This window comes from Camelus ferus, chromosome 13, assembly GCF_009834535.1.
Source record: "Camelus ferus isolate YT-003-E chromosome 13, BCGSAC_Cfer_1.0, whole genome shotgun sequence".
Taxonomy (NCBI): Eukaryota; Metazoa; Chordata; class Mammalia; order Artiodactyla; family Camelidae; genus Camelus; species Camelus ferus.
The window spans coordinates 8,530,214-8,550,377 of NC_045708.1; the positions used below are offsets into that span (position 1 = coordinate 8,530,214).

The 20,164-nt window shown below is 44.6% G+C and overlaps 1 protein-coding gene across 1 annotated transcript in view; it reads left to right on the forward strand.

Moving 5' to 3' along the window:
* VPS13D (vacuolar protein sorting 13 homolog D) overlaps nucleotides 1–20,164 on the forward strand; it is a 226,887-nt gene that overhangs the window by 160,378 nt on the left and 46,345 nt on the right. Inside the window, 2 exon segments of the mRNA XM_032495223.1 lie at nucleotides 16,707–16,839; nucleotides 19,514–19,709. Coding sequence (XP_032351114.1) covers nucleotides 16,707–16,839; nucleotides 19,514–19,709 — 329 coding nt within the window.

A 20,164-nucleotide genomic window follows, 5' to 3' on the forward strand; every position in this document is an offset into this window, starting at 1 on the left:
AATTTTAGTTTTTCATGTGGGATTCAAAGGGGACTTTTATCTTGAGGTAGGAATGGCTACTGTTTCTCCACTGGTGTTCAGATTAAGGCTACATAGGTCCCCTGTTGACGCCTTGGAACTCTGTGCCTTAGTGTTTTCCCTACGCTCAAAGTTATGGTGCTGGATGGAGTCTGCCCCAGCTCTTGGGGTGGGAGAAGGATTGGGTCCCTTGACTCTCAAGATTGAACTTAGGTTGGGCTGCTTGGCAAATATGGTAAAGAAGAGATTCCTTGAGTAAAACCTGATAAAATGTCCATCATGAATGGAATCTCCTGTCCCTCTCCCAGCTCACCTTGGGGCCTGCTCTGTGGTGGTTTGACCACCCAGAGCTTGAGCATTTGTGAGTTGCCACTTGTGTCCTGGTGGACTCAGTGGACTGAGTCACGGTCATAGGACTTGGAGAAATTTATATGTGACATGGAATACTGTTTCTTTAAAATTTCCCTGTGTTCTTACCACATAGTCTATTGCCCTTTTCCATGGAGCCTTTATGTTTGATGGGGAAACATGGTTCTGCATCCATCACTCACTGACCATGTGAAGTCCATGTTGGCATCTCACCCCCTCATCTCAAACAGGTAAATAATTAGTGGATGAGAAGTGTTCCATCTTTTGGTGGAAGTTAACCAGTGTTGGGGTGTTAGCACCATAGAGCCAGCTGCTGAATATATTCTCATCAGACATTTTTCTCTGCAAATATCTCCTAGCTCTAGCATAGCCTACTCACCCCATTTTGGATGCCTGTGTTCTGAATCGGCACCGAAAGTTTTAAATGTAAAGTGTTAATGTTTTGATTATTTCCTGTGTGCCCGACACAATGCTAGGCACTTTATACCTTTTTAACCCGTCTTCCAGCTGCTCAGATACCTTGGAGTCATCCTTGACTCAGCACATCCTGTCAGCTGTACCATCTGGGAACATCCCCCTCCTGCCCGCCCGCTGCTTCCCCACCATCCCAGTGCTCATCCCCACCCCGTTTATTGTAGCGACTTCTGCGTCCACCCTTCCCTCCCCACATCTCACAGCGGCGCTCAGTACAGCAAATGTCACTTCTTCTACTCAGCCCCCTCCTGTGGCTTCCCACTTCACTCTGCATAGAAAATTTAAGTCTGTGCAGTGATTTATAAGGGGCACGTGGTCTGGCCCCTCCCCGTACCTTTCTGACCCCGTCTCTTACCCATGTGGCACTCCCCACCTCACTCAGCTCCATCACTCCAGCCTGCTTGCTGTTGCTCAGCCCTCTGCCTCAAAACTGCCGCCTCAGTGCCTCTGCACCCGCAGTTCTCTGCCTAGAGTGGTCTGTAACCACGTGGTTTTCGCCTGCATTTTCTGTATCCAAACATCACTTTGTCATGAGGCTCTTCCTGGTGCCCCTCCCCATCTAAAATCGCACCCCCCTCTAGCAGCACCTCTTATCCTCCCTCCTTGCTTTGTTTCTCACTTAACATTTACTACTGCTTTCATTTTATGTGTGTGTATTATTTATGGTCTGTGCAACTAGAATATAAATCCCAAGAGGGCCACAGGGTTGGTCTGTTTTTTCACTGCTGCATCCCCAGTCCTTAGAACAGTGCTTGGCACATAGTTGATCCAAAGTAAGCTTTTGTTGATAGGAAGGGAGAAATGAAAGGAGGAAGGAACAGACTGACCCCAGGAGTTAGGCATGATCTCAGTTTACAGATAGGACTCTGAGAAGCTGCCTAGAATCACAGAGGCAGTAAATGAAGCCAGAATTTGAACCCAAATGTGTGACTCCAGAACTCCTCTGGTTTCCTCTCCTGTTTTCCTCTGGGTGTCTCTGCCTGACTTGTGGCTGTCATAAATATAGACTCTGTGAATTGCGTGCACAGATACAGCAATATGCACACATTAAAATGTCTGAAAGAGAATGCTTAGCCAGAATCTCTTGGTCTCCTTGATACCCTCTGGCACTTAATATATAGAACAGATAAAAAATGATCAGCACAGTTCTTAACCAGATGCAACATGAGATTCAACATGAGAAAAGTTACTAGCACACAGAGCTGCGGGGGTGAAAAAGAGCACATTTTTGGAAACACAGACTTTCTAGTCAAACTGGTGAGCGGTCTTTGTGGTCATTTATCCCCAGAGCTCCTGTGGGTTCAGTCTGGGTTCATGCGGGGGAGCAGCACCTGTCAGTCCCCGAGGTGGCACTGTCACGTGCCCATCCATACCCTGTGCCAGGCCCTGTCCCTGCCCCACGGATACAAAGGACAAGACAGTCACAGAACTGAGTGTGCCTTCAGCAAGCTTCTCTCTGCTTTGAACTTAAAGGGCTCCTTTCAGTGAATTCCTAGAATGTTTATTTTTTTTCCTCCAAAGGAGCAGTCTCCTAATTTTATTTTCTCATCTTGTTCTGTGAAGTTCTGAAGTTCATTTGGCACTCTTCTTTTGCCAGCATAGGAAGTTGAAGGCACTTATCTGAAGACTAAGAAACATCCAAGGCAGTGAATCCCTGTTTTCTTGTCTCTCTGACCCTTGCGTAGACTTAAAAGCCGCCGTTAAGGTTCAGGAGCCTCTGGAAGACTCCGTTCTTGTCCATCTGTAAAGCCACAGGCACGATGTGAAAAGACATGGTAATGGTTCCATCCATCTCAGGGAGTTCTTTCTGTCTTGTTTCTCATCTTTTGCCTTGGACTTCAGATGGTTTTTATTTTCTTCTCTAGATGCTGCCTCTTAAGGATACAGCCTTAAGCTCGTGTTAACACCTGCGGCCCAGGAACATACCTGAACTCCTGCTGATCTGGGAGAGGTGCTAAGAAATTAGTCCTCAACTGCTGCTAAATATGTTCCCCTGTGGTTCCAGTTATGTCCAAACTTAAGGGTATTGAGGGACACCATTAGATCTGTGTTATTTGTTATAGGTACATGCCTTCAGAACCTTTGTTTAACAGAAAAAGAGACAGTGGTGGCAACAAGTGTACAGCACTCTTTTAGAAGATAGGACCACAGAGGGAGGAAAATGGATGAATAATAACTTGAAGGGACGGGAAAGTTAAAGGAAGACATTTTTAAGATTGAACAGATTCAATTGTATTTGTCAGGCTGAAAGAAGAGGCAAGAAAGAGCGAAGATACAAGAGAAGAGATGCTTGATTTAGTGATACCCATGACAGGGTCATTTTTATCTACCTACCTACCTACCTATCTATCTATCTATCTGTCTGTCTATCTGTCTGTCTCAGACGTGCTAGGGGTTGAACCCAGGACCTCGTGTAAGCATGTGCTCTACCACTGAGCTATACCCTCACCCCAAGACAGGGTCTTATGAGAGCACAGAGGAAGGGTCTAGATTTAGGAAATGGTCAGCCCACTTACTCAATTTAAGGTGAAGGAGGAGAAAAGAGGGGGTTTTCTCCTTAGTTAAGTAGAATCTGTTGTTTCTGTATAGTGGGAATGGGGTTAGGTGTTAATGAGTTGAAAAGGAATGCAAAGCAGATCTTTCGCTCTAACAGTGTTCCAGGCACTGTCTAGGTGGCAGTGGTGCAAAGATGACCAGACTTCAGTGGCTCCGTGTCCCGGGAGCATGCAGTCTGAGCGTTTTAGCATTGCCTGCTGCAGCCCGTCTAGCCTCATGAGGAAACCGGATACAGCTTGCTTACCTGACAATCAGATACCCATACTAATAAAGCTCCACTCAGAAGGGGAACAGGAGAGGTCACCCTGCAGGTTGTATGCGGGGACAGGCAAGGGCGCATACGCGCTGCCGACCTGGAGCTGAACCCTCGTGGACTTGGAGCCACTCCTGATGGGTGGGGGGCGATAAGAGTAGCAGGGATGGGGGTGTGTCCTCGTAGTCAGCTTTCTCCCCACCTTCCTACTGGGTATTTCCATCTTGAGTAACAGAGGCCTTTCTTCTTAAATCTATTATTCTGTGCTCAAGTGAATAGCAATCATTTGCGAGATATTATTTATTATCTAAGAATTAACTGAAGTCTAGGACTTGGGTACCTTTTGAGTTTAATCTCATAAGCTGTGTCCTTAAACATTTTATTTTAGAGTCAGACTTCTAAACCACCACTATCCAAGTGAGATACAATGTGAACCACAATTATAATTTTAAAATAGTCTGGTAGTCACATTAAAAGAATAAAAACAAATAGATGAAATTATTTTTAATATTTTTATTTAGCCCATTGTGTCCGAAATATTATCCTTTCAATTTGTAATCAGTATGTAAAAATAATTGAGGTGTTTTACATTCTTTTCACCTTAAATCTTTGAATTCCAGTATGTATTTCATATTTATACCACATAACTTGTACTGATCATATTTTAAATGCACATTTTAGCTTCCTGTGGCATGTGGTCACCTTATTGGACAGTTCAACTCTAGACTAGAAATGAAATGAAAGTCACATGTTACCAACTTGTAGCGTGTATTTGAAGAGAAGAGGTTCAAGTCTCTGTGGCTGACTCGACTCATTTCTCTCCACTACTTTTTAGTCAGCTTCTCGTCCTTTTGCTGAGTGGTTCATTTCTAAGATTTTCCTTGCTTTTCATGGAAGAAGGAAGGTATTGAATGGAGAAAGGATCTTTCCATGTTTGCTTTTGTCTCCATCATTGCAATGAGAAGTTTTATACAAGATTCTAATAAATGGCTATTCAAATTACTTTTTCCCTTAGATCGTACTTTCTGTTTTTTCTCTTTCGCTGCCTGCTTGGCAAATTTAGAAAACATTCTGGTTTTGATGTTTTTGAATATAATATGGTGGTATTTCAAATACAGGCATAATTTTTAAGAAGTTAATTTTTATTTTTAAAAATGAATTCTGACTTTGGTGGCATGTTTAGAAAACAAATTCCATAAAAAATTTTAAATTATGAAATAATGGAATATTATGTAGTGTGTGTATACTTTAAAGGACAATCAAATGAATAGCTTAAATGACATCATATACTAATAGACTATCCTAGAATGTTACATTAATGCAATAGAATATATTACTATTTTTGAAGCCTCCATGGTTACATTTCTTTCCTTCACTTCACATCCTGAGGTAATCTTTGCCCTGAAATTTGTGTTAATCACGTCTTTCTTTTCTGTATATACTTTTATCATATTTGTATGTGCCCCCAAATAATGTATTTATAATTCTGCCTGTTTTAAATTTATCTACAAAAGCAGACTAAATATACCTCTTGTGACCTTTTTTAAAACTCAGCAGTACATTTTGGAGGTCCATCCATGTTGGTATATGTATCTGTAGCTCATTCATCTTCACAGCTATATAGTATTCCACTGTATGAATGTGTCACAGTTTATCTATGTTACTGTTAGACGTTTGGATTGTTCCAGTGTTTTGCTATTGTGACCAATGTCGCTGTTAACATTCTTGTTCATGTTATCTGGTGCACGTGTATAGCCTCTCCGTTATACACTGAGGAGCAGAGTTACTGGGTCACAGAGTATTTATTTGTCCCATCTTTACTTTGTTTCTTTGCAGATAATGCAAGGTCCTAATAACACTTTGCCTCCATTAACCACCCTGCCCTTTTATCCCCTGAAAACATCTTTATTTCACCTATATCTCTGAAAGATATTTTACTGAACCCTGGCACTGTCCCATTTGTCTTTTATGCTCTTGTTTTTCTTCATGCTTTGATCTGGATATTTTCTGCTGACCTATTTTCTAGTTCATTAATTCTTTTTGGTGCTCTATCTACTCTACTGTTTTCATCTATCTTTTAACATCTTAATTTGAGTTCTCTGATAAAATTCTGTCTTTCTATAAATTTTTTTGAAGGTTACTATCATTCTATTTTAAACTCTGTGTGTAATAACTCTAATGTCTGGATCACTGGTGACTGATCTTGTCTGGGTTCTATTTCTTAGTTTTCAGTCATTTTGTTTGACTTCCATATCTGGCAATTTTTACTGAATGCTCAGCATTGTGTAAGAAAAGTTTCAGAGACTCTGCCTGATAGTATTTTTCTCCAGAAAGGATTTACATTTCTTCTTCCTTCTACTTTCAAATCCTCGGGGCTTTGATTTCCCCTCATGTGTACCTCCCTGCAGAACATATACTCTGAGCTTTTCATTTGCAGTGAAGGGTATATAACAGCAAGAGTTTCCCAGAGGGACTTCTGTTTCAGTAAAGATCAAAGCCTGGTGCTTAAAGAGAAGAATCTTGAGGAAGGATGGACAGTGGAAGGGAATGTGTGTGGGAGGTAGAAACTGTATCAGCTTTAACTCCTGAGATTATAACAGAGCTCCTAAGAAAGCTTAGTCCTGAAGAATCAGTTCTAAACCGTTTAGGCAAGAAAATGGCTGATTTTTTTTTTTTTTTTTTTTTACAAATAAGGGTTAATTAGCTCTAAGTAGAAAGTACAATGAACCAGAGCCCCTATTTTTCCATCTTTCTAGTAATTGAGGGTTTTCTATTAAAAGCAACACAGAACATCAGAATAGGCCCATTAAGTCACCTTTGCAGGGGCAGCTTTTGAGTCACATGGATTGTGTTTTCTTCCTCATTCCAGGACTTGTTTTTTAGGCCTGAAGTCTGTTAACCTGGGAATGGCTAATTCAGCAGGCTTCACAAACACCAGACCTGCAGGAAGCAGACAGGTATGAATTCTAAATGTCCTCTCCCAGGTCATCTTTTGTGAGGGGGAAGGATAGTAGAGGTAAGAATGCCCTCTGAAAGGCCACAGAGAAATCCAAGGGACATTCCAGGCAAAGATAGCTAAATTGCAGTTTTCAAATTTTAGTCCATCTAAAAAGTGAGAACATTTGGGTTTGTTTTAGGCGGAAGGTACTTTTTTTTTTTTTTCACTTACTTATTTTTAATGGAGGTGCTGGGATTTGAACCCAGGACCTTGTGCGTGCCAGGCAAGCACTCTACCACTGAGCTATACCCTCCCCCCATTTCAGTCTGTTTTAGAAACAACCTTCCTATGGCCTTTCATTCGCCTGGGATCAAACCAGGTCTCAGGAGATATGAGACAGGACTTAAGTACCTTGGAGCTGAGTGACTTCCACATCCCAACCCCCCAGGAGAGGCTCAGCCTCCCTTGCTCTGCCAGATGCTGAAGGCCAGTACCCCGTCTGCGGTCTTACTTAGCATTCATCACACTTGCTGCTGCCCAACAGGTGAGGTGTGGGCCTTGTACATCTAGCTCTATCCCGCCACCCCCATAAAACATTACTTAGTTGGAAGAAACAGCACCTTACTTTCTACTGAGTGCTGTACTCCTCTTAGATTTGGGGGTGGGGATAGCAGGGGAGCAGCAAAGATGGAGAGAAAAGGTATGAAGACCGAGCTGGATGAATTCATCTTACCCCAGCGGCACAGCATGGTTTCTGCATATTCTTTCCCCATAATCCTCTTTGCTTTCACCCCCCCCCCCATCGCCCACCCCTCTTATATCTCTATCTGCACGTGTCCTTTACGGATACATAACACAGCCCTTGCCTGAGCAGCAGCTTCTTTCTGCAGTGAGATTTGTGTGACCAGACCAGCTCTGATGAAGTGAATCTTGTAGTTTTGGTGTTCCACCTCCTTCAGAAATCCTTCCGTGAGAAGCTGGGTGGAGGAGCAGACCTCTTCTCGGCAGGCAGGAGCTCTTGAATCACTGGTCCCAGTCCCCACCTCAGCTTGGCTTCCATCTTCATTCCCAGCTGTAAATGGTCCACTAGCACCGTGATCTGATGTGCTGTAATGTGATCTGTGTCATGGACATTCACAGACCCTCCTCTTTATCTGGGACCCTTTCAGATGTGAGAGTGATAGCTTTGGGGAAAGGAGGAGGTGGGTGTTAGGCAGCATGGCCTAGGGCAAAGTGTGGGTGATGGAAAGGGCCAGGGTGTCTGAGCTGGGGTATTGATCAAGAAAGGGGATTGGAGCCTGACCTTTCTTATCCAGAGATTTCCATGTCATTTTTTCAGAAACCTTTACACTTCTCTCAGCTTCCTTCCTTTGTCATCACCACTGCTTGGGAAAAGAAAGACATCTACCTGGTGTGTCTATAAGATTTTCTCTGGCATTTAGGAAGGAATTGTCCGCAGAGTTGACAGCAAACAGCGCAGTTGGGCTCTCCCCCTAGACTACCCAGTATCAAATGAAAGTAGACGCTTAGCAGCTAAGCAGACTTCTGTTGGAGATGATCATGGTCTTTCCAATTTCTTTCTTTTTTTTTTCTTCTAGTTTTACCGAGATATAATTGACATATAACACCATCAGTGTAAGGTGTACAGCCTAGTGATTTGACTGACATATTACACACATGAAATGATGACCACCGCACATTTACTGAAGATCCATCATCTCATATGGATACAAAGTAAAAGAGAGAAAAAATACTTTTCCTTGTGATGAGAACCCCTAGGCTTTACCCTCTTAACAACTCTCGTATACAACATGCAGCAGTGGTAACTGTATTAATCACGCTGTACCTTATAGCTCAGGTGCTTATTTATGTTATAACTGGAAGTTCATTCACCCAGTTCCCCCTTTCCCCGCCCTCTGCCTCTGGTAACCACAAATCTGATCTCTTTTCCTTCAGGTTTATTTGTTTGCTTGTTTGTTTGTTGAAGTGTAATTGATTTACATTTCTTGGTGCACAGCTTAGTGATTTGATATTTCTATGCATTTAAAAATGAGCACATTCCAGTCTAGCTGTCACCTGTCACCATACAAAAACATTACATTATTATTGACTGTATTCCCCACGCTGAACATTTTATCCCCGTGACTTATTTACTTTGTAGCTCGAAGCTTGTGTCTCTTAACTTCCCTATCCTGTTTCATTCATCCCCCCACCCATGGTCTTTCCAGTTTCTTCTGTACAACTGGATAATAATAGGGTCCCCTTCACAGGGTTGTTGTGGGGATTAAACTAATAAATGACTTCATAGATGTCAGACCGTTAGAACAACGCCTGATAGGCAGTAAACATGGTTGGCCTGTGTTTATAGTTCTAGAAGTTACACTATGGTCTTCAGTGGTTGGAAGCTCTCCTTTGCCTATTCTGCTACATACTCACTTAAAATTTCATTTATTTGAAGACACTAGTTGGGCACAGATTTCTTTCTAAAAAACGTCATCAAGATATTTCAAAGCCTGGGAGCACACCTGACTTGTGCAGCAAGCAGCCCCACTGGGACTGGCGCCTGGCACCCGTGATCGTACTCCATGATGTCGCCCTTCTCCCTTCTTCCCAGGCATTTGGCATTAAAGAGAATATATCTATTTGTGTGAAATACAAAGTACTTTACAAGAATGGAGCCTCGTGAGAATGAGATAAGCTTGAGCTTTTTTCCTATTGTGAAATGTTTTGTTTCATTTCTAAATTCCTGCATTTTGAGATTTCAGTCTATGATTGACTTCTTTATGCTTTCCTTTGTTCCAGAACAGGTATAAGGTAACTCCTATATTACAGGATGAGACATGCAGGATGCAATTGGGGAGGAAAGGGGGTGGAGCACTCATTAGAAAAAAGAATAGGATTTGCAGTAATAACCCTTGGCATTGACACATTGCTCTGTGTTTTTTCCCCAAGTACTTTTAAAACCAAGGTGTCATGGATTAACCCAGCAACTCTGTGGGTAGCATCCTCCCTGTTTTATGGATGAAGGCCCTGATCCCTAAAGACTGTGTGCTTTGCTCATGTTCACCCAGCTGACACTAGTGACAGAGTTGGGATCAGGGCTCCTTGCTATTTAAGCCTTTGTGCTTTTCTAGTGTTGAAATAATTCATCTGCCAAATCAGGCACTATGGTGTGACCACCTCAGAGAGGACTCTTCCCCCATCACAGTCTCTCGCATGGTTCATACTGAGGCACGCGCCATTTATGCATATTGAGAAACCTTGTTAGCATGGCTGATGGGGGTCTTGTGGGTGGGAATGCTTATTCCCCTTGACTAGCACTGATTGTCTGCAAACCCAACACTGCCTTCTCTGCACAGGCCTCAAGGGGTTTTCAGCGGTAGACAAGCGATGCCTGGCTCCCCAGCACGGTCCCCTACCGCTCCTGGGGAAAAGCCTACCGGAGGCCTCGCTGATGCAGAGCTGAAGCTAGGACACCACCCCGTCACAGCTGGGTTTAGAGTCGTCCTGCCCACAGGATCCTTTTAATTGGTGTAGGGAAAAAAACAGGGAAAATTGGACTTGACTAAACCGTGACACTCATCTGTTGAAAATCGGTCTTCCTGATGCGACGCGTGTGTATTCTGTTTGTGTCTCTGCTTTAGCCTTAGAGCAAACTCTCCCAACCCTTTTTAAAGAAAAAGTAAAATCCTATTACGAGAGTGCTTCAAACCACTCTGAGCTAGATTAATCTGAAACAACATCTGAGTTCACAGTGGGGTCAGAGTTGCAGAAGAGCAGGAGAGACTTGCCAGTTCAGCAGGCGTGCGTCTTGGGCCGGTTAAGAACCAGGACAGTCTTGAGGTCTGGCTTTGGTGCTTGGATTTAGACCTTGTGTGCTGAGAAACTCTGGGTGGCTTCAGATAACTTTGTTTCTTAACTGAAAAGGAGTGCCTGTTGCCTGATGCGTGTTTACCCGTGAAATAGCAACATGGTGTATTTCTTGGGGTAGGAGGGCTTTTAGGTCTCCAGAGGCCAAAAACCTCCCCGCCCCTCCCACCCCCGCAAAAAAGCAAGGTCACGGGCTGGGGCACGTTGGCCGGAGTAGAATGCCAGTCTTAGGTTTTTTTGGTTTTTTTTTTTCCCCCAGCGCTAGCTTTAAAATGTCTTTATTATTCTCATTCAGAGTCTCTCTTCTAGATTCTTTCCCCGTTCTCTTTCTGCCTTAAAGGCCATACATAATCAGAACCAAGTAGAACTGAAAGCAGACCAACCTGCTCCATGTCTAGCGGATAGAGATCGGGGGTCCAGAAGTGCCTCTTTCTTGCCAAACCTCAGCTTGTTCCATGCTTTTTTCTAATACCTGTCCCCAGCCCCAGCCCGCGCCCTCCGCCATCTGGCTGAGTGAGGACTAGCTGTTCGGTCTGCCTCGTGTTGGGGACAGAGACCCGCTGCTTGTCAGGCCCATTCTCTTTTAACTCTGCCCTGGTCACAAGTATCACAGAAGGGTTTTCCAACATCCGGGCAGAATTCACACTCAGAATCATCCTTAACTGTGGGTATTTAACAATACGAAACAGAGTGAAGTGGTGAAGACCTTAATTTTGAAGTGACTTAGGCCTTACATGACTTGAAGGAGGTTTTCGTACTAGTGGACTGGCAGGGTTGAAAATGACCCTGAAGTTTAAGCCTTCTGACTGCTCGTGAGAAACTTGTAGAAGCTGGTGGCCTCCTGTGTGCCAGACGCCATGCCCCTATGTTTTGCATTATCTCTTTAACCCTTCAGAGCAGCCCTTGAGCGTGGTTTTCTGTAGAACCAAACTGAAGTTCTGGAAAGTTAAGCAGCTTTCACCAGATGCATATTTAGTAAGTGGCAGAGGAAGAATCTGACTCCTTTGCCCTGCCTTTTAACTGTACCGTGGCAGCTCCCACAGAGTTCCTGGGGACCCGCTCCAGACACGGTAGAGCCAGGGTTTCTGAGTTTACACATTCCAGCAGAGCCTGGTGCCAGCACTGCCGATCAGAATGGGACCTGTGCTGGTGGCTGAGACTGGCAGCCCTACCGTCTTGCATTGGAAGAAGGCAGGACTGTCCCTCACACTGCAGATGCCGTGGCTTCTCTCCCCCTTGCTGTTACGTGCGGTCCCATCCGCCCTGGTGACAAGAATGATACTGTCACCAGCAATTACTCAGTGGAGCAGGGATACAAAAGAGGAAATTTCCATTAGGTAAATAACTGTGAAAGAAGAACCCCAGAGAAGGGGGAGAAATTCAAGCCCAGGATCCTGTTACACCGGCCAAATATCTTTGGCATCCTGTGCTTGCTAAATATCCTAAAAGGGTCAGGAAAACTGATAGGATGGAACAGAGGGACACAGTGTGAATTTTTTTCTCTTGCATCATTCCAACATGTACTTGAATTTCAGTTTCATAAAATCAACTGTTCTGAGCCCGGCCCCAAACCCAGGCTAATTTGTAGTGGCTCCATTTCTGTAGACGGTGGGGTTATTTTTGGAAGACGGGGTATTGACACGCAGTGTGTGTCAGCCACGTGGTAGTAGAACTGGCATCTTCAAGTACTTCTGAGATTTTCTACCCTCTTGCTGAAAATATGGCTTTATAATGGGGGGAGAGTACAGCTCAGTGGTAGAATGTGTGCTGAGCATGCATGAGGCCCTGGGTTCAATCCCCAGTACCTCGATTAAAAAAAATAATAAACAAACAAACCTAATTACCACCCGCAAACAAACAAATATGGCTCTATAGAAATGAATGACTTCGGGCTGTGGCCAGAATTCACAAGGGTGGCGTGTGCTGAAACATCTGACCTTCAGTGAAAGAAGGGGGAAGTCAGTGTTGTCTTTGCAAGGGTAATAGCAGGTCTTCTGAAGGACATTCTGTTCCTTGGAGCTTTCATTTTAGCTAAGACAGTATTCACTTGCAAGCCTTAAGTGTTTTGTGGACTTGAAATTCCTGCCAAATGAGCCCTAATGACTAAGTCTCTGCAAACGCTCCTTCTGGTGTGGAGGTATAGTTTATACCGAGCGGAGATGCAAATGGTCTGCAGAGTACCCTCCAGCTGCTAGTTCCTGCGCCCTGCTCCGGGGCCTTTACGCCCCCTCCACCGACAGCTTCCACTTAGTGGGGATGCCCCTGCCAGACGCTTTGCATGCGCACCATCTCATTTAATCCTTCCAAGCAGCCCTGTGGAATCTGATTATCCCCATCTTGCATATGAAGAAATTGAAGTTCAGATAACTCAGTGTCAGGCTCTGGGCTAAAGCACTTCACGTGCATTATCTATTCGTTACAGCCTCCTTGTGGATGGCTATTCTTATTCCCGCTTGAAGATGAGGAAGCAGAGGCTCCCAGAGGTGAAGTTACTTGTCCATGATCTCGCAGCTATTAAGTGTCAGTCAGAATTCGAACTCAGGGGTGATGTCTTTCCGTTACGCCACACACGGACCTCCTGACTGAGGCCCTTGAAGGCAGGAGGCAGACCCCACTTCTGATTCATGCCCCTCGTTCACGAGCCTGGCACACAGCAGGGGTTCCTTACACGTTTGATTGAGTAGTTGATCGACTGGGTGCAGAGCTGGATTGTACCTGCTCATATCCTGATGATTTTCAGCTTTTCCCCCAGTGCCTCTGGGATTAGTTTTCCTTTGTCTGAATAATCTGAATCTCGCCTCCAGGCTTCATTTCCCATTTGGAACATCTGCTATGAAAAAGTTTCAATGTGAATTTGACTTTCAACGCATTTGGCATTTCTTTGTAAAATGCAGAGGCAGAACTGGAGCGGGGCAATCCTGCCTGCATCAGTCACTCCCACACCATGTTGTAGCTCTCTTGGGTATCTGCTCTGTTTTGATGATCATTTTCAAAGTCAAGGACATGGGCGAAACAACACTTCCCAGCCTCAGAGAAGACCGATTCCAGAGGGCATCCCTTAAGAGTGCTTACTGGAACCATCTCCCTCTCCAGCCTGTGTGTTCCCACCCTGTCTTTGAGGGAGAAACAAGATACAGGGTGTGATTTACTTTCCCACCTCGGTGGGGAATGAGGGATGAAATTAAAGATGACTAAGTGCTCCCACAGTGAGAGAAGGCCACAAGCTTTGGGATGCCCTGGATTCAGTACTCAGAAGCCCAGTGGACTGGCCTAAAGCCCAGCCTTGGACCCTTCATCTGGCTGGCTTCGGTTTAGTTCCTATAAAACGTCTCAGCCTGTAAAATCTTAGTAACCTCTCCTCAGTACGGGTTTGATTGGATCATAGATTTCCACATCGTCCCAAGTCTTGTGAGTTCTCAAAGTCACATTTCTAGGGATGAAGACTTTTGCAGTCGTTTCCTGTTAATGCAATATCTTTGTATCCTTTACTTTCACTCAAAGTGACAAAGGACAAGTCCAGTTGGTTTGCACAGTAATTTTTTAATAGACAGGTGGGAACTCAGATGGCAGTCCTAGAGTCAGTTGAGTAGGTGTTGGCACCTTTCCACACAATGGCAAGGCCCCTGAGAGGCATGTGGAAGAATCCAGCATTTAGAGGGAAGAGCAGTCCTCTCCTCCTGAGGTCGACATGGTGTTTTTGTACAGAGAACACCCAGGACCAGTTGGTGCTGGCGGTGCCAAGGCTGCTGCCACACAGTCAGTTGGCAGTGAAGCTTTAACGTAGGGGTGCTCATAAACCTTAGATACCAAACTTATTTTATTGATGGATGAGGGGCAGTTCAGGGAGAGGGGTTGGTATTGGGCAGTGTGCCTAGATTATTCTCCCATTTTCTCTAAGTGGGGAAAAGTACTATGAGCTTTTTAACTTCTCCCAAGTCAGCTGCCGGAAGTAGGTAGTCAGGACCTTAACTTAATATCTCCTCCAAGAAAATCTCTCTTCTCCATGGAAGTAAGAGCAAACCACCTCCTCACCTCTTTTGTGACATCAGGGGGAGGCAGTTTTGTCCAGACCCTGAAAGAAGACCACTGGCAACCCACGTAATTCCAGAACACGGTGGGGAATCTCTCCAAAACAAGGGTCGCATTTTTCTCTCCTCTCTTGATTCCCAAGTGTGTACGATTTGTGTTCCGGGTTCTCGTTGCTCGCCATTCGTGTATGGATTGTTACCTTCCTAATGAGACTGTCCTCCTTGAGAACAGGCCCAGGGCTGCTTTGTGTGTGTGCTCAGCAGCACCTAGATCTGTGCTGGACCCAGAGTAAGTGCTTAATAAAGACATTCTAACTTGGATCGTAGATCACAAGCTGTCAGAGCTGGAAAGGATTTTGGAAACCATCAAGTCCAACAGTCTAATTTTACAGATGGTACCACTCCAAAAACTTACTTTGGAGGCTGGTGTTTATCTGCTGGAAAGAGGGTTTTTTGTTTGTTTGTTTGTTTTTTATGTGAAAGCCGAGTGCAAATGATCGTAGTTCTGAACTTGAAAGGCTTTCTTCAGATGGTGTGGGATCCGTTCCTCCTTGGACTAGTAGCTGTCTAATAACAACAGTAAAAATGCTAGCTAGATCCCATACCCTGAGCCAGTGTCACTAATCCTTTTAGCCACGTGACAGTGTCAGGACTGTCTCCACTCTCCATATGCCGGGGGCTGGGGGAGTGGCAGCAGGAGGGCACCTGGCTCAGGGTCACGCAGCTTCTGGAATGACTGAGACTAGAATCTGGTTTGGTCAGACACCTGAGCTCATGGCCCGCAGTGGCTTTCAAGTGGGGCCCCTGACGAAAGCCCCCTCTCAATACAAAAGCCCATGCGCATGGGGCTCCATCCTGAAGGAAAGTGTACGATTAATTTTCATTAACTTTAGTTCTCTAATTAGACAGGGAGTGACAGGGGAGGTTATGCAAAAAGCACAAAATGGTAGGGATTACCTCTCCCGAAAGGCCAGGATAAACCACTGCCCTCAATCCTAGAAGCATTTGGTCGGAGTGAAAGGAATGAGGGCTCCCATATCTTGCTCCGGGAGCCGTTGCTTTACGTGAAATGGCTGTTTCTTCCTCTAGACTCTCTTCTGCGCCCAGAACCCACCTTCTCTTGTCTTTAGTGTTAGAAGCCTCAGGATTGATGGCTTCCAGGGCAGATCTGTGTACCTCTCCTTGCCAAACCAGAACGAAATAGCCTTCTGGTGGCCAGGCTGCCCAGTGCACTGGGGCTTCCAAGGCAGGCTGTTTGCCTTGAATCTTTCCACTGAGCTTTATATCCAAATAACATTCCTGTGAGTTTTCTGAAAGGTTAGTCCTGGGTCATTGGCACTTAAACCACTTGTTTTGGTAAATCCTTCCCGAGAAGGTTAATTATATATTTGATATCCTTCCCTTTTTATGCCTGAATGATGAGGATAAGTACCCTGTGGTTTATTAACTGTCACTTTAAACCTTTTCAAATTGTCTTGTGACAAAACAGAGTTTTATGTCCTTTTATCCAGCTTTGATGGATGAGACAGCGTCTCTGGTTAAAGTATGCCAGGATAAATAAAAGCTCTCTGATTTGTGGGGGAGGATTTTGCATTTGAAGTCTTGAGTTCAAGTCTGCCACTTCATAACCTGTTAACCTTTCCATGTACTTCACTGTTACTTTTCACAAATGGGGCTGGGCAGCGAGGCACTTGGTAACTTCAATAAGTAAAAGAAAAGGCATTACTTTTGGGCAGTTGATATGTCTAAAACTTTTCATAGCAAATCCTAAGGCAACAATTTACCATATTCCCTATTTTGAGCCCACTGATTCTTAGAGCAGAGAGCCTCTGTCCTTACCTTTATAGAATCCCAAAGCTCCCCTCCCCTCCCCTAGGCCATAGGCCATTTTGTTATACCTTTTTCATTAAGTTAGCAATAGGACTGTGGAAGGCAAATGTCATTATGGATTTTTAGTAGTTGTTTGCATGCCTTGTGTCCACCGGTGTATAAGTCCCACAATTCGTTATGGGTCCAGTGTTTAAAAACCACTCTCCTGGGACGTGTGGTGTATATAATTCAGCAGCTGATCTCTCTCTCAGTCAGTATTTATTGAATCCCAGCTAGGAGCAAGGGAGGGTATTTATTTTAAATAATTAAAATAGTAAGAAAGAGTGCTGAGGCTTTAAAACTCTTTTCCTTCTGTTTCTCTTCATTCCAGTTCGCAGGGACATTATCAGATGGCCTAGGGAAAACCATGGACACTCGCCATCAGTCGGAGCGGGAGTACATCAGATACCACGCAGCCACGAGTGGGGAACACCTTGTAGCTGGCATCCACGGCCTGGCTCATGGTAAGGCATGTGATACCAGGCTCTTCTGCCACAGTTCCTAAGAGATACCTTTCCGCCCATCCAACTGTATGCGGAAATCCTAGCTTGGTATCTGGGTGCACCTGATAGCCTTCTGTCCTCCTAGCAGTGGAAATGTTACAACCTCTGAGAAATCCTCATTCACGTTCAGAACGTTGTGCGCATCGCCGTTCCTTCCCGTTCTCTGGCTTCTGTTCCCAAAGTGTCAGAAAGCGTAACCATCTGAACTCCTTCTTAGAATTTAGGACTGCTGCTTCACGACTTGCCTTCTGCTTACTGCTTGCTCCTTCCATAGAACGTGAAGTGTGAAACTGGCAGCCAGGTTTGTGGCCCAGATGTTTTTGAGTCTTGTATAAATGCACATTCACAGGGATTGTAAATCCATGTGCCCAAGAGACGTAGGTGATGGCGTGAATGTGTTAAGTCTCTAAATTTGTTTGAATTCTGGTTTTTAAGGCTTTAATTCTGACTCATTTGCGTTTTGTTGTCAACAACTTCTTAGCGTGGTATTAAAAGCCCTTAGAAAAGTCACCCAGCCAGCTCTTCCAACCACTGTCCCCTAGCCACACTGTTTGTCTGTCACCCAGAGCAACGTCCTGCTCCCCAGACATGCCTCCGAGTCCTTGCTGACTCGCGTTTCTTCTGCGCTCCCTCCTCTGCCTCACTTCCTTGCCTGTCAAAATCCTACTCCACCTGCAAGTCCCAACTCAGATGCCGTTTGCCCAGCTCCACGGTCCCCACTTAGACAGTCAGACTGTCTCCTGAGGGCCAGGGATACTGTTTTGTATTCACCTTTATACATGGTAACCTGGCATATAGCTCTTGCTTAGTAATGGTTGTAAATTGGGCTGTTTGTACCAGATTCTTAGGAGTAGTCTAAAGCTGTCAGAGGTTTTATCAAGATTCATTAAGTTTTGATTATCTGCATTTGGAGGAAGAAGAAGGAATATACATTATAAAAATCATATTTGTCTTCATGCTTAGGGCAGAATTTTTATCAAGTTTCCTAATGGTGAGGTTTGGATCTATATGCCTCTGCTTTTCCTAAGCCTGCCCAGCTGGAAAGTGAGCAGCCCCCAAGGAAACATCCATCCAGAAGTAAAAATTGTCTGAAATTAATCTGTTTATGGACTTTAAAAGTTGATTGTTGGGCAATCATCTGGGGTTAAACATTTAATCATTCTTTCTAGTAACTGTAATGATAGTGCATTGGACCATCAGAGGCCTGTTTTTTAGTGAATATGGAGTGCTTTGCTGTGTGTATTGATGCCTGTGTCTGTCCAGCATCCTTAAATGCAGAGAGAAAGCATGGCTGTCCTCACTTTTTAGATGGACATACCAGTGTGCTGAGAAAATGGGTGACTGGTTCAAGACTGCAAAATCCTTTCCAACCAGAGATCCTTCAGATAATATGTACAACACCTCCAGGAGCCAGCTAGGCCTGTCTAAGACCCACAACCAGGGGCCTTATCCAAAGAGGACCCATTAAGCTCTGGGTTATATGAAAGCAGTAGCCTAGCATGAGAGCCTTCCTTCAGGATGGGAAAACAAAACAAAACAAAAAACCTTAAAAGATAACAAGAACCAGAATGAATTCAATCTTCTTGGTTTAAAAACTGGGAGTCAGTCTCAGTTCTCTCCGTGGGCTCTGCTTGACCCAGGTTCAGTGATGTTCTGTCTCTGCCATGAACTTTGTTCAAAAGCTTAGGAAAGGCGTACTGCCTCGCTGGAGCAAACGGACCCAGAATCCAGAAGAAATGTTGTGAATTGTTAGTACATTCTCACCCAAGGAATTTCCTTTACCAATTTGTCTCACTAGAGCTGAAGGGTCTAGAGAGCATCCTCAGACCCCCACCGTCAAAGGGTAAACATCCTGTGAGTGTCCCTGGCACAAATCCTGGGACTGCTCCCCGGACAGGGCCCTGCTTCTTCCCTGCAAAGCCTGTGGCCTCTCCAGCCTTTGCCAACTTCTGGCCACTTTTGAGGCTCTTTAAGGCCATTGCTGTCAACTTGGCAAAATGTTTGGAATGTCTTTTTGACCTAGGTTGGTCCTTTGAACTGACTCCACTGAGGGTCCTGGCTGGCTCTGGCAGCTTTGGGGGTGCCGTTCATCAAGTCTTCCTCGTTTACTCTGATTGCCTGTACGTGTTTTAGCAAAGTGCCCATTAGCTTTTACCCCATTTCAGACTTTGGGTGGTGTTGGCCAGCCACACGGTGTTCTTTGAAAACTGAGGTTTTATATTTAGTAATCTCTCTGCCTTATAGTTTATGAGATCCCAACTTTCCCCAAGAGCCCTATTTGCTAGCCTGTTGATTGAATCCTACATCTGCATCGTCTCCTTATTGCCCATATGCTATTCAAGCTCTGGAATTAAAAAGTAGCCACTCTTAACCTCTTAGCTTTTCCTTGATTTGTTTTTAAACTGCAACGCACTTTACTTCTGACCAATATGTAATGTGTATTCTCTGACTCTAAAACATAGTGGCCAAATCTGCTGGCCCCCCATCTTGAGTTGGCCTGCCCGTGGCCTGTCAAGAGATTGGCATTCTGCCCCTGAGTTTACCTTGCCAGGTGCATGGAATCGAGGGGTTTGGCTTTAAATGCTTTTGCTCTTGTCGTTGGCCAGGTTACAAAAGCCCTTGTCTTTTTTGCTAGGTATCATTGGTGGACTGACCAGTGTTATAACCTCAACAGTGGAAGGTGTGAAAACAGAAGGGGGTGTCAGCGGTTTCATATCTGGCCTTGGGAAGGGGCTTGTTGGCACTGTAACCAAGCCAGTGGCAGGCGCCCTGGATTTTGCATCAGAAACAGCCCAGGCGGTGAGAGACACAGCCACACTTAGTGGCCCCAGGTCAGTGGTCGTGGGGGGAGTGGCTTCTGCAATTTCCAGCCCAGTTCTGCTGCCTCTCCTAATCCATACTGATAAGTTAATCATATGCTTTCTGCCTTAATGATGTCATTTTAAAAAATTTGAATACATGGAACTAAAATTTCTGACCTGCCTAATATATGAAAATGAGGCACAAAAATCTGGCAAAAATTTCACCAGATCTGTATCTATATCTGTGTCTGTCTGTCTGTATCTTCATCTGCATATACTGGGTCTCTGTGTGTATAATGTTGTTTTTCTTTATAAGAGGGGTCAGAAATACAACTGCATCCTTATAGACCTCCCCTGTTCACCAAACTACTGAGACCCCCACATGCCCATTAAGAAAATTCTCACGCAACATGCTGTGTCTTGCTCCGAGGCTCCATGGCAGGGTTCTAGAAGCCCTGCAGTTGTGGTTCATCATGTGAGTCTGT